Genomic DNA, 14,145 nt, shown 5'->3' with positions numbered 1-14,145 from the left:
TCATTTATTTTGCCAGTAGAAGTACTGCCCCAGGGTTACATAAGTTGCCTGTTGTCTGTGTAAGATGCAGTCTAGGGTCGAGTTCTCAGGACCCTAGCAAAAACTAGGCAGAGGGGAAAATATGTCTTCTAGTTCCATTTTCTCCTGAAAGTGGTGCAGCAGGTGACAGTGTGCAGGGAGGAAGGGGGGACAGAAACATCGTATTGCCTTTGGGTGCCGTTTCCTCACTGTGTTATGCTACCGTTAACCCTTCTGTCCAATTATTAGCCTTTTAGATTTTGCCAGAACCCATTCATTCCACATCAGGATGCAGAGATCTGAATATTTAAACTGCAGCCCTACTGACAGTCCTGTTGAGTCTTCTGTCTGTGAAGAAGGGTTGTTTCCTCGTGTCTGACTTCCTACTTGTTCAAAGACTCCTTTTTGGGGGAGAGGATGAATCTCTTCAACCTTACCCTGCCTTATCTCAGCCGGTAGTGTGACACAACCAAGCTCTCAGTAGCGTCCTTTGTGTTTTTATTAAAGGAACCTGGTAACCCTAGAAAGGGGCAAACTGAATCCTGAACATGCTGATGTGCTACTTCCTGCCAGCAAATTCTCTAAATTCAGCCCCAATACTTCATTACCTTTGAAACCAGACCCTGCACTTGGCACACCCCACTTTCCTGTCTCCCTGGGGGAACTGTACCCTGGGACAGCCGGTCAAAGATTGTACAGATATGTTTTTTGAATGTTTTGAAGCCTCTGCTGTGTCTAGTGGAACTTTAGGCAGAGTCAGGGTTACTTTTTGGAGATGTGTATATTCTTTGTGGTTTTGGGGATGTTGTTCCCTTTGTCACTCCTTCTTGCTGGATTATTTATTTTTTTATTTTTAATTTTTTTTAATGTTTATTTATTTTTGAGAGAAAGAGAGTTAGAGTGCAAGCAGGAGAGGGAGTAGGGAGAGGGAGACACAGAATCTGAAGCAGGTTCCAGGTTCTGAGCTGTCAGCACAGAGCCTGACGCGGGGCTCGAACTCATGGAGTGTGAGATCATGACCTGAGCTGAAGTCAGACGCTTAACCAATGGAGCCACCTGGGCACCTCTTGCTGGATTATTTTTTTAACATAAAGAAGTCTTACCTATTAGATTTGAAGCCCCTCTATTGAAATACTGGGTGCTATTTTTTAGTTTAGTTTATCTACAATGTCTACCCACTGGAGCATAATCTGCTTTGCTGTTCCCATGGATAACAATTTAAACATCTCTGATTTTGTGTGAGGAGAACTACAAGTTAATAAAACAATATTTATAAATCAGCTTTACCCAAAGCAGTACTTATGGCTTTTAACAACCATTAAAAGTAAATAATAAGGGGCACCTGGGTGGCTCAGCCTGTTGAGCATCCAACTTTGGCTCAGGTCATGATTTCACAGTTCATGGGTTTGAGCCCACATTGGGCTTTGTGCTGATAGTACGGAACCTGCTTCAATTCTCTGTCTCCCTCTCTCTCTCTGCCCCTCCCCCTCTTGTTCTCTCTCTCTCTCTCTCTCTCTCTCTCTCTCCCCCCCGCCCTCAAAAATAAATAAATGTTAAAAAAAAAGAAAAAATTTGAGGCGCCTGGGTGGCTCAGTCGGTTAAGCATCTGACTTTGTCTTGGGTCATGATCTCACCATTTGTGGGTTCGAGCCCCATGTCAGGCTCTGTGCTGACAGCTTAGAGCCTGGAGCCTGCTTCAGATTCTGTGTCTCCCTCTCTCTCTGCCCCTCCCCTGCTCATGCTCTGTCTGTCTCTCTCTCATTCTCTCTCAAAAATAAACGCAAAAAAATTTTTTAAAAAAGGAAAAAATTAGTAATTCGTACCAACTCTGGAAGGCTAATATTAGGAACAAAGATTGTTCCAGTTTGAGAAACACATAGCTGTAGGGAAGCACATCCTCTCTCCCCTCTGGGTCCAGAGCTAGTCCAAAGTTACTGAGGCTAGACAGGTGAGGTTTGTGTTGTCACTTGTGTGTTAACGCTGGGCTTTCAGTCCGCGTCATTTCCTATGGCCCCAGAAGGCTCTGCTTCCTCCTTTATTTTGGGGACCTGTTGATGTCTTTCTTTACACCTTTCCATCTTAGTTATTTCTTTACTATTTTTGTAATCTGGATGAGTACCCTACAGTTTTTTTCTAGGTTTTGAGATTTGAGAAGACAGTTTTTTACTCCTTTGTTGGGGCACTGTTTGTTGTTATAAAATATAAGATGACAGGGGTGCCTGCATGGCTCAGTTGGTTAAACGTCTGACTCTTGATTTTGACTCAGGTCATGATCTCATGGATCATGGGATTGAGCCCCACATTGGGCTCTGCACTGACAGCTTGGAGCCTGCTTGGGATTCTCTCTCTGTCTCTCTCTGTCTCTCTCCCCCTCCCCCATTCATGTGCACATGTTCTCTTTCTCTAAATAAATAAATAAATAAATAAATAAATAAATAAGTATTAAATAACATCTAAGATGACAAAAGCCTTATTTTCCTCTTAGTGTCTCTGCTTATAGCTTCATCTCTGTCCTTCTACCTCCCTTTTTAATCTATCACATTATTTTTCCTCACTCAGTTTCTTTCTTTTCTTTTCTTAGCTTCTCTCCACTCTTTCTTCTTTTCTTGTGTCTTCTCTGAGTTATGTCTCCACGTAGGAGCCAGGGACGTGTCAGAAAAAACCCAAGGATGTGGGTCAGGGTCTCGGTTCTGTCTTGTACTGGTATGTGACCTTGCGCAACTCTTTAAACCAATTTAAATCTGAGTTTTCTCATCTTTAAAGTGGGGTGTATACCAATCTTTGTTGTTGAATGGGTCACTATAAAGATAAATGAAATCTAGGAAATGAGAGAATTTCATAGTGGAACCATGTAGTCTGATAGCTGACCTTTGAAATTATGGCCTCTTCTTTGCCTGTCTCTGCTCTCTTCCACCCCTTTCTCCGGCTTTTCCCACTTTTCTTTAGTCTCATATTCCTTTCTCCCACTTACCCTACCTTTACACATTTGGTTGTTTTCAGACCAGACCTTCTTATCCTCTGATTCATCAATAGGTTTTAGTAGATTTTAGGTCCCTGTGTGTTTCCACGTGTTTGATTTTCTGGTGATAGGGTCTGTAGCTTTTATCAGATTCTTAAGGGGGTGTCTTTGTAACCCCAAACAGTTATAAAGTGGTCATTATGATCTAAACTATAAAGAAAAGATTGATATTAGCAAATGAAATTGGTACTTCACTTCACTGGCAGGATTAACTAAAATGCTTAAGTTTTCTTTAAAGATTACTTACTTTGCTCTGCTGATTTATGAAACAATCAGTTGGACTAAATTTATCAAATTGGGAACCTACCAAGTACAAGGCAGTATGAAGCTAATGATCTATATGGATATTAGATTATATTTGTTTTTATGAGTTAGAATTTTGAATCTTGCACCTGAGATCAGAAGTCTCAGCCAGCCTGTCTCTATAGGTTTGAGCCTATGGGCCTTGCTCTGGACTTGCCCAGGATGTATGTTGAAGGAGAACCTCGGAAGTAGACTTACAGTGTGAAACCTTTCACAAACCAGCTTTCCCTTCAAATACCTTGAGCTTAATAAAATATCCATTACATTCAAGAACCCAGCCTGCAAAATATCCTATGTGCTCTTGATGAAAATCAGCAGTCCTTTGAGCATTCACTGGGGAGCATCTGTGGATTACTTAGTCATTAGCTTAGTCAAGAGGTTTGTAAAGATCCTTTCTACTTTGAAAAGTAGAAAGTGCCCTGCATACATACACAGATACTATTAGATTAATGAGAACATTCAGCACTGTTCAGTTTTATCTGAAGTCCCTGATATATATATATATATATATATATATAAAATGATACCCTTTAACAAAAAAGAGAAGTTGGTGTTTCTAACAAATTGATTCTACCACAAATGTTGTTAGAATTTCTTCTTGCACTTTTAGATATCTTTAGAGTCTGTATTTGAATAATGGGGTAAAATAGTTTTAAATATTGAATACATTATTGCTTTTTTAAATTTTTTTTTTCAACGTTTATTGATTTTTGGGACAGAGAGAGACAGAGCATGAACGGGGGAGGGACAGAGTCTAGAGAGGGAGACACATAATCGGAAACAGGCTCCAGGCTCCGAGCCATCAGCCCAGAGCCTGACGCGGGGCTCGAACTCACGGACCATGAGATCGTGACCTGGCTGAAGTCGGACGCTTAACCGACTGCGCCACCCAGGCGCCCCACATTATTGCTTTTTTAAAAAAAAGAGGGGCCCCTGGGTGGTTCAGTCTGTTGAACTTCTGACTTTGGCTCAGGTCATGATCTTGCTCTTCATGAGTTCGAGCCCCACATCAGGCTCTCTGCTGTTAGCACAGAGTCTGCTTCAGATCCTCTGCCCCCCTCTTTCTGCTCTTTCCCCACTCATACTGTATCTCAAAAATAAACATTTTAAGAAATTTAAAAAGAAAAAAAAAAGGAAGAAGAAAGAAACTGTCTTCTATGGCACTGTAACAGGGATGATACATCTGAGTAGGGAAAATCTAGAGGATGAATATTTTGGTAGGGTTTTCTTGTTGTTAGAGTTATTAAAAAAAAAAAAAAACACTTCATTATCTTTGTGCCCAAGGAAAAAGATGAGTTTTGAACGATAACAAGCTTAAACCAGTGGGTATTTTTTCCCCATAGCCTGAAAATAGGTTTCCTTGTAAGCATTCCCTATTGCCCTGTCACTGATTTAGGTAAGGGCTGCAAACAAGGTAAAAATTGTGGGTATGGTGAGGGCAGTTCATGCAAAGCCAATAAAAACAATGCTCACCATGGTACAGCTTGTAAGGGTTACTGATTTCCACTTTAATAAGTCATGTCAAGATTTAGGTGTTTGATAGGGACGATTTAGGGCTTCCAGGGCATAATCAAAGTTGACAGAGATGACTCTGGTAGTGCTGAGCTGTAGCAACCGAGGAATGCTATCAGATTACTGAGTGAGTGCAAAGCAGGCTGCAAAATTAGGAAAACAGAAAGAGTTTGAAAGGGAAATTGCACCAAAGGTAGCCCATTTTTGTAGGGAGAGCATAAGGAATAAGTGGAAGAGACAGAAATACCTTTAACGGCAAATCAGAATAATATATTGACGGTAGGGGGAGGTTGGGAAAAGCAAATGAATTTTTTGCTTGCTGGTCTTTGGGGAGTATGTCGACAGATGCCTGGAACCAACAAATTTCCCAAGGGAAGAAATATTACTGAAAAAATAGATGAAGATTGGTTTATAGCAGGTGATCCAAAAATGAATGAGTTGATGAGAAACACAAGTCCACCATCACTTGGGACCTGCAGGCTTAATATTAGCAATGGAGTGGCCATATGAAGCAATTGTCTGGAGAATTGTGCTATACCTGAAGAATAGAGGTTGGTTTCAATGTGTCTGACTGGCTTGGAAATAAAACACAAATAGAGAAAACATAGAGTTTTAAAACTAGAAAGGATCTTTGCAATAATTTGGTAGGTGAAGAATCTGAGAGTTGATCAGAGATGAGCAGTTTGCCCAGAGCTGGGACGAGGCAGAGCTCGGGAGCCCATGTCTTGCTCATGTTATCTTGAAGCTTCATTCTACATTTGCTCCATGGGCTTTCTCAGGTTCAGCATTAAACGTGGCCTTTATCCCGGTGAATGAGAAATGAGTTAAGAACGGAAATATAGGAAGGTCCTATTAGGAACAAAACTCCTCAGGTAAAGGTGGGGGGCAAAGTGAGACCCATGGGGTTTGTGTAAGAATTCATTTGGTAATGTGAGGAATTTGGTAGAAGAGGCAGAACTATAATTGGGAAGTAGGAAAGAAGAGACTAGGAATAGTCATTACCTTCATTATTGTTATCAAGTGATTATATGGCATTTCATCTTCAAAACCTTTTGCAGACTTTAATTAAGTGTCCAGTGCAGTCATAATCAAAATTGCATAGATCATCTGGAAAAGTAGGATGTTGAAGTTTGGCGAGACATGTAGGAAATATATTAGAATTCTCTTATTCTGAAACATTGTTGGGATATACCTTATTCTAAAGCAATGGTCTCCCTTAAATATTGATTAAAAAATGAAAACCCTGTTATGATAAGTCTTCTTAACCCAGCTGTTAACTCTCCTTACTTGTGGATGAGGAGATAGACAAAATATGACGAATGTAGTTATTACCTTGGAGAGTACATGAAAGAAACACTTAATGTTTTTGAGGTTCACTTCTATTTTATTTTATTTTAATTAGTTTAATGTTTATTTTTGACAGAGACAGAGCACTAGGGGGAGGAGGGGGACAGAGACAGAGAGGGAGACACAGAATCTGAAATAGGCTCCAGGCTCTGATGCGGGCCTCGAACTCAGAAACCGGGAACAGTGAGATCATGACCCGAGCCAAAGTTGGATGCCGACTGAGCCGCCTAGGCGCCCCTGAGGGTCACTTTTAAATGCAACATCTGAAAATGAATACATCCCTAGTATAACCCACAGTGGACTCCTTTTTCCCCCTTGAGACTTTCATGACTATCTGTCCTGTAAGAGTACATTTTGACTTTTTAAAAGGTATTATGTCGATAACAATGCTTGCAGTGTTTTTATTCTTCACAATATGAATCTCTACATCAAAATTAAAATATAGCAGAAGAGCAAAAAAAGCAACACTGGTATATCCCATACCTAGGTATAAATGAGACAAGGCAGAATCATAGGGGATGTCTTTCACCCAAATGTCTATTTCTTTATTCTTTCATGCACAAAATAGTTCACTCCTGCCTTTTAAGGATTGAGCATTATAATATTCTTGCTTCTAAGAGCTAGGGTTTTTCCTTTCCACACTGTACCTGTGTTTTCTGGAGCACTTCAGGGATGGAAGAAATGACACTTTCATTCTTGTAATGAGGCACCATTAACCAGCGACCATTTGTAAGGGTGTAATTTCAAACTTCATTACAGATTTAGGTAGCCACACAACCTCATTACTTGGGAAAATGTGCTTCTGTTGTGACTCTCCAATGAGCCTTACATTTTTAATGCACCTTGTTGGAATATTTATGAGATAGTATCACCAGTAGAGGGCATCTGTCTCTGAAACATGTGGATGTTACCTGACAGGGTTTTACTGCCCTCACTTTAGAGTCTTCTGTTAGAAAAACAGAAGTTATAGGTACATGCCATAGTCTGAAATTCTTTCCAATTTAGTTTTCATTACTAGCAAGGTATTGGAACTATGTGCGGTCATGTCTTTGTCTTATTTTTATTTTTTAATTATCAGGGTAAAGTCTCAGTATGAAGGTAATGAGCTAAAGTCCACACTGGAAGAGAATGAGAGTATAGTAATTGTGCTTCCTTTTAAATGTCTATCCTCTGGGTAAAGTATATTTGCCATGCTGGTAGGCTTGACCTCTGAAAAATATTAAAAGATGCTGACATCCTGGTGAAAAAAATTTAACATTGTGAAATTTAGTCTTGCCCATGAACTGTGCAGCAAATTGGCTTAGAATGGAAGCTATGGTCTAAAAGACTCCAGGGTGAGGAGTTAGGAGACCTGGGTTTTATGTGTTTTTCTGGGAAGTTGAGGTGTGGGTTCCTGTGGGAGGGGAAGTAACTCCTGCCAGCCTGACATATTCCCATTGAGTGTCTCTTCCTAACTCTGGGTCCCTCATGTCCTGGGAGTGTCCAAGAATTGCTCCCCCACTGGACTGTCACATGATAACAGAGTGGTTCAGAGATTGTAGGTTCTGGCTATGAAAATACATATACGTGTGTGTGTGTGTGTGTGTGTGTGTGTGTGTGTATGCATGTGACATTTTCAAGTGGGAATGTTTGTTTCAAAGAATAATAATTATAATCTCAAGTAGTATACATTCTCATATTTTTCTTTGGATCTAATTTTTTTAAATGTTTATTTTAGTGAAAGAGAAAGAGTGGGGGAGGGGCGGGGGAGGGGAGAGAGGATCCCAAGCAAGCTCCACACTTTTAGTGCTGAGCCCAACACAGGGCTCGAACTCACGACCTATAAGATCATTGAAATCAAGAGTCAGATGCTTAACTGACTGAGCCACCCAGGTACCCCTAGAAATTTCTAATATTAAAGTCTATAGCAATGTATATTCAATTTTAATTTCCTCTGTACATGCTGTGAGAGAGAGAACTATGTTTCTGAATCTGAAACATGGCATCACTGTATCCTGTTAATTTTCATATAACAGCCTATTAGAATGAAAGCTTTAGTGAGGAAACACAGTTCAAAGGCTTGAAGTGTGTTACAGATAATTTTTTACCTAACACAATTTCTCTTTAATCTAGAGAGATTTAAATAGTTCTTCTTCATAAGCTACTATAGTTTTTAACTTAAATTTGCTTTACATTGTCTTTAACTTATTTGTGAAATGAATTATTTGTCACCCATCCACTGATTTGCATTTATAAGCAAATCTAGATATCCACCCCATGGTCTGTACTAAGTGCTGTTCACAGGGCAACCAAAAGACATCTGTTCAGAGAGAGAAAATGTCTCCAGACTTGTCTGTCTGTTCTTCTCATTTTTTTTTTTTGAAGCAGTTATGCTCATATAGTCACAGTTTTGTGATGATGACCTTACAGTTCCATGCTGCTGTCCCACACCCTGGGAGCATCAGCGTATGAAATGAATACTCCAGAGCAACTTCCTGAAGAACTAACAAAAACTTTAAGTTAAATATTCAAATAACAGGTGTTTGATTTTTGTAGAGAATACCCATGGCTTCACAGAATCATTGCAGTGCATTTCAGACAGGATTGCTTTAACTAATACTTCTTCCCAACCTGTCCCCTGCAACACCTTACCTCTGTTGTTAGGAAGACTTGATACAGGAGCACCTGGGTGGCTCAGTTGGTTAAGTGTCTGACTTCACTCAGGTCATGATCTCACAGTTCATGAGTTTGAGTCCCATGTCGGGCACTGTGCTGACCACTCGGAGCCTGGAGCCTGCTTCAAATTCTGTGTCTCTCTGCCCCCACCCGCTCACACTCTGTCTCTCTCTCTCAAAAATAAATAAACATTAAACAAACTATTCAAAAAAAAGAAGAAGGAAAAAGAAAGACTTGATACACCAAAAATCCAAAACTTCAGTGTGGTGAATGGATAGGCATTGTTAGGTCAAACAGGATTTGAATGTTCAGAATTGGTTGTCAGCACTTAAAAATTGGAAGAGTTCACTTTAAAAGCCCAAATTTGTGGATTATCCTTAAAAAAAAAAATCAGAGGATTTGGAAACACTGTCCGATCTCACATGGCAGCTGCCTGTATCCCCCAGTAGCCGCCACCCTGGGTTTTCCTTTCCCTTGTTTACATTCCCTGCCTGGCCCCTGTCTGCAGGAGTGTTGAACCTTGCCTGCCTCTTGGCCAGGTGAGGCTGCCCTCATCAGAATGGCATGTACCTGCTCAGCGGCTAACACACGGTGCCACCACTTGTGGCTTCTTGTACTTCTGGTTTTCTATCTTAAAAATGGGAATTGTATCTGGCACCTTTTGTTCATGAAAAATTTGACAATTAATGTGAAATTTTAAGAGTGCTTCAAAGTAAAATTATTTATTGCTACTTTGGTTAGTACATTTAAAAAATATTCTGTTTCATGATTTTAGAATGGCTCCATAGCAGACACTGTTTCTTTAGTCAAACCTTAAATATGTTTTAAATGAGGTTTTTGTTTGACATGCCTATTTCTTAGAAGCTTTTAAGCCAAAGATAGAAGTTTGAAACTAATATATACTTCCATATTTATGTATAAATATTCTAACAGACTTATATGTGTGTGTGTACACTTATCTACTTATGGATATATTAATCCAGTTAATACATCTTAGCTTTAAGTGATTTTAATAAAACTGTTCCTTGAATAACTTTTCATTTCTTAATAAGTTTTCAATAACTTATTTGATAACTTCTTAACTTTTAAAACCAAGTTTAGGATGAACCAAAAACTAGAGCACCACACGTGTGAATATTAACTTGAGATGAATGGTCTTTCTTTTCAGAATACGTCAGGAGAATGATATGGTTGATTCAGCGCCTCAGTGGGAAGCTGTATTAAGGAGACAAAAGGAAAAAAATCAGGCGGACCCCAACAACAGACGATCCAGACATAGATCTCGCTCGTACGTGGATTCTTTTTGTAGCTTTCTTCAAAAACACTGAGCTTGAAGTAGCATGCAGATTCTTGGGCAGATTGGGCTGTCTCTTTGAGGTCTAAAGTGATTGTAGTTCAACCATGATTGTCCCATTGTTTGTTTGTCATATTTACCTTCTTATGTTTGTGGCACTCATTAACTATATCTGAAGCCATAGAAGTTGGAGCAGTGCCAAAACAAAATGTCAGAAACGAGGCTATCAAAACTATGTTTTGTTTTGTTTTGTTTTGTTTTTAAACAAAGCATACATTCAACCGAGTAAGTAGGTGTAGTCTTTGTTCTGGAGCCTGGCTCTTGGTGAAGTACCTGCTGTTTCTCTCAATTGGAGTCTGCAGAATTCTCTGAAGTCTTGTTTGAGATTGAACCAGATGTGAATATCTTCCTATTAAATTACCATTTGTGAGCAGTAGTCAGTGAGTGATTCATTACACCCCAATGTTGGGATTTGCCTGCTCCTTCTGTTGCTAGGCAATGCCATGTGTGAGCACAATTACCCGTAATGATGAGATTGCCAGTCCCCCAGATTAATTTTCTTTTGAGCTGATAAAATTTTTATGTTTTTTTAAATGTGCGCATCATCCAGATTTAGATATCCCCATCCCCACACCCCTTCTCAAAGCTTACCTTTTGAAAGTGAGCTGGGACTAACTACCCATCCCTTTGTGATCTTAGGTGGTTAGTTGTCTGGTGTTGCTTATTTGCGGAGGAAGGGATTAGTGTCTCAGAATGGTGGAAGGATGCCAGGGAGTGGATGCAGAGACAAGCTGTAGGTAGGTGAGGGGCTTCTAGGGAGTCAGGCAGAAGGGTGCAGCTCAAGTTAACAGAGGCCAGGAGAGGATTCTAGAAGATACACCTCAGAACCCTGTGTGACTCTAAGGGATGCTTTTTAGTCTTAGATGCTTACTTTTTAATTAGAAGGTATTCTAGAGTTTGCTTTTATCGGTAGTACATCATATTGAGTGATGTCTGCTTCTTTTGTAATAAAAAATTTGCAAGTTGTCACTATGCAGTGTACTACTCCCTTACAGATTTATTCATTGCTCCATAATGTTTTTGTTGTGGAACCTAATTAAAATATTCAATTTAAAGCAGAAGTTAATAAAAAGTTTCCTTTGTCTTGGATACCACCTTCCCCCAGCTCCATTATAAAAGAGAGGTTTAGAACTGGAAGAATCAAGACCTCATTGTTGACAGTTTAACCAAAAGGCACAGAATCCCCAAGATCAGGATGCAACATACTCACGGGTAAATCTTTTGTAATCACGCTTTTACCTTTCCATGTGGAATCTTCTTCTATGAGGGACTTTCTATACACAATGTTTGGTGACTTGTTAAATCTTAAAAGACATGTTTAATTTTTCTAATAATTTCTAAAACATTCTAAATTCAATTAAATGCCAGTACTAAATTTCATTTATTAAAAAGGGAAAAGTAAAATACAATTAGGAAAAATTTTATATATAAAATTTAAGGAGGTCAAAAAACATTACTTGAGGCAATATGTAAAATTTTTGAGTAATAGTCCATTGTATGATTTTACCACAATTTGTTTATCCATTCTTCTCTTGATGGACATATGGATGGTTTCCAGTTTTTGCTATTATGTTAAAAGTTGCTATAGATATTCATACACGTGTATCCCTGGAGTGTGTTATTTTATGCCCTGGGATAAATACCTGAGTGGAATTGCTGGATTAAGGGATATTTCTAACCATATTATATGTAATAGTAACTACCACCGTGATTTCCAAGGAGGCTGTATCATTTTACACCCCCACTAGCAATGAACGAGAGTTCTAATTCTGCCCCATTCTTGCAGATCCTTAGTTTTGTCTTATTAGTTTCAGGTAGTCTACTTGGCCTGAAGAGGTATTCCATGATGGTTTCGATTAACATTTGCCTGATGACTATGATGTTAACCACATTTTCCTGTGCTTTTTGGTTGTTCGTATATCTTCACTTTTAGTGTTGAAGTTTTTGCGCATTTTAATTGGATTAAAATTAAGGATTGTTTCCTTTTTATTATTTATATGTAGCATTCTGTATGTAGTCTGGATATAAGTTCTTTTTCAGATATGTGTATGGTGTATATTTTCTTCCTGGCTGTGGTTTGCTTTATCATGTTCTTAACATTGTCTTTTGATAAGCAGATTTTCTAAATTTCAGTGAAGACCAATGTATCATTTTGTTTTCATTTATAGTTAAGGCTTTTTTATATCTTAAGGAATATGGGCCTACCCTAAAGTTGCAAAGGTGTTCTCATATCTTTTTCTAGCAGGTTTATAGATTTTGCTTTTGTATTTAGGTCTGTCATCCATCTAGAATTAATTGTCCAGTATGTGTGAGGTAGAGGTAGATATTGAGAAGTTTTTTCCAGTTGTTTATGCACTATTCCAGTACCATTTGTTACAAAAAAGACTATCTTTATTGAAATGCCTTGGGGCCTTAGTTGAAAATCAATTGACTGCTTATCTGTGGGCCATTGATCTAATTGTCTATCCCTAAGCCACCAAGTTGTCTTGGTTACTGTAGCTTTATAGTAAGACTTGAATCAGGCAGTGTAAATTCTCTAATTTTTTTTTCAAGATTGCTTTAGCTATTTTAGGTCTTTTCAGTTCTGTGTGAATTTTTGAATCAGCTTGTTAGATTCTACCAAAAAGTAAAAAATAGACTTTAGACTTACGCTGAATCTACAGGTCAGTTTGGAGAAAATTCTTAACCATCCATTTATTTAAGTCTCTTAACAACTTTCAGCAGTGTTTCTTGGATTTCAGGACAGCGTTATTGCATTTATTTTGTTATATTTAACCCTAAATGTTTAATATTTTTAATGGTACTGAACTGTACTTTAAAAAAATGTTATTCTCCAATTGTTGGTTAGTAGATAGGAACACAAATTATTTTTTGATATTAATATTGTATCTTGCCATCCTGCAACCTTGTTAAATTGATTTCATATCTCCAGAAGCTTTTTTTTTTTTTTTTAAATTTCTTAGAATTTCCCACATTTACAGTCCCATTGTTTGTGACCAGGGACTACTTCCCTTTATTTCTATTTTTTTTTTTCTTCTTATTTCTGTTTTTTCCTTAATGCACTTGCTAGATCTTCCATTTTAGTGTTGTATTACAATTTTGAAAAGAAGTGTTATGAAAGGAGACCTCCTTGGCTTGTTCTTTTTCCTATAGAGGAAACATTCAATATGTTAAGTATGATGCTAGCTGTAAGACTGAGGAAGATCCATTCTGTTTCTAGTGTAAGAGGTTTTTTTTTTTTTTTTTTATCATGAATGAATCTTGAATTTTGTTATAAGCTTTTTCTGCATCTGAGGTGACTTTATATGGGTTTTCTTCTTTATGCTGTTAGTGGGAGAATTACAGTGATTTGCTTTGAATGATACATCCTTGCATTCCTGAGATAAGCCCTCAGGGTCATGATGTATTATCTTTTCTGTATATTGTGGGATTCTATTTGATACTATTTTGTTGAGAAACACTGGTCTATAATTTTCTTGTAGTAAGTATCTTTGTCAGGTTTCTGGCAATGGGGTTTTACTGGTCATTTAAAATAATTTGGGAAGTGTTCCCTTTTTCTTCATTTTCTGAAAGAGTGAAGTAAAAAATTAACATTATTCCTTCCTTAAATATTTGATATAATTCACCAGTAAAACCATCTCTGTCTGGAATTTCCTTAGTGGAAAGTTTCAAATTATAAACTTGATTTCTTAAACAGTGATAAATTGGGCTATTCAGGTTTTTTACTTGTTTTGTGTGAGTTTGAGTAATACATGTTTTAAAAGGAGTTTGTTCATTTTATCTAACTTGTCAAATCTTTTAGCAAAAACTTGTTCATAATAATGCTTTAGTGTCTTTTTAACATCTGTTGTGATATTACCTCTTTTATTCCTGATGTTGATTGTGTTTCTCTTAATTTTTCCCTTAATCTATCTTTTCAGAGAACTTTGGGTTTTTC

General features: G+C 38.1%; 1 protein-coding gene across 3 annotated transcripts in view; it reads left to right on the top strand.

The window, feature by feature from the left end:
- EPB41L4A (erythrocyte membrane protein band 4.1 like 4A) overlaps positions 1-14,145 on the top strand; it is a 263,653-nt gene that overhangs the window by 229,287 nt on the left and 20,221 nt on the right. For all 3 annotated transcript variants that reach the window (XM_049647720.1, XM_049647721.1, XM_049647719.1), the window contains one exon: positions 10,023-10,142. In XM_049647720.1, the coding sequence (XP_049503677.1) occupies positions 10,023-10,142 (120 nt within the window). The remainder of the gene's footprint in view (positions 1-10,022; positions 10,143-14,145) is intronic.

Source organism: Panthera uncia, assembly GCF_023721935.1.
Source record: "Panthera uncia isolate 11264 chromosome A1 unlocalized genomic scaffold, Puncia_PCG_1.0 HiC_scaffold_17, whole genome shotgun sequence".
Taxonomy (NCBI): Eukaryota; Metazoa; Chordata; class Mammalia; order Carnivora; family Felidae; genus Panthera; species Panthera uncia.
This window is presented reverse-complemented; position numbering and strand designations above follow the sequence as displayed.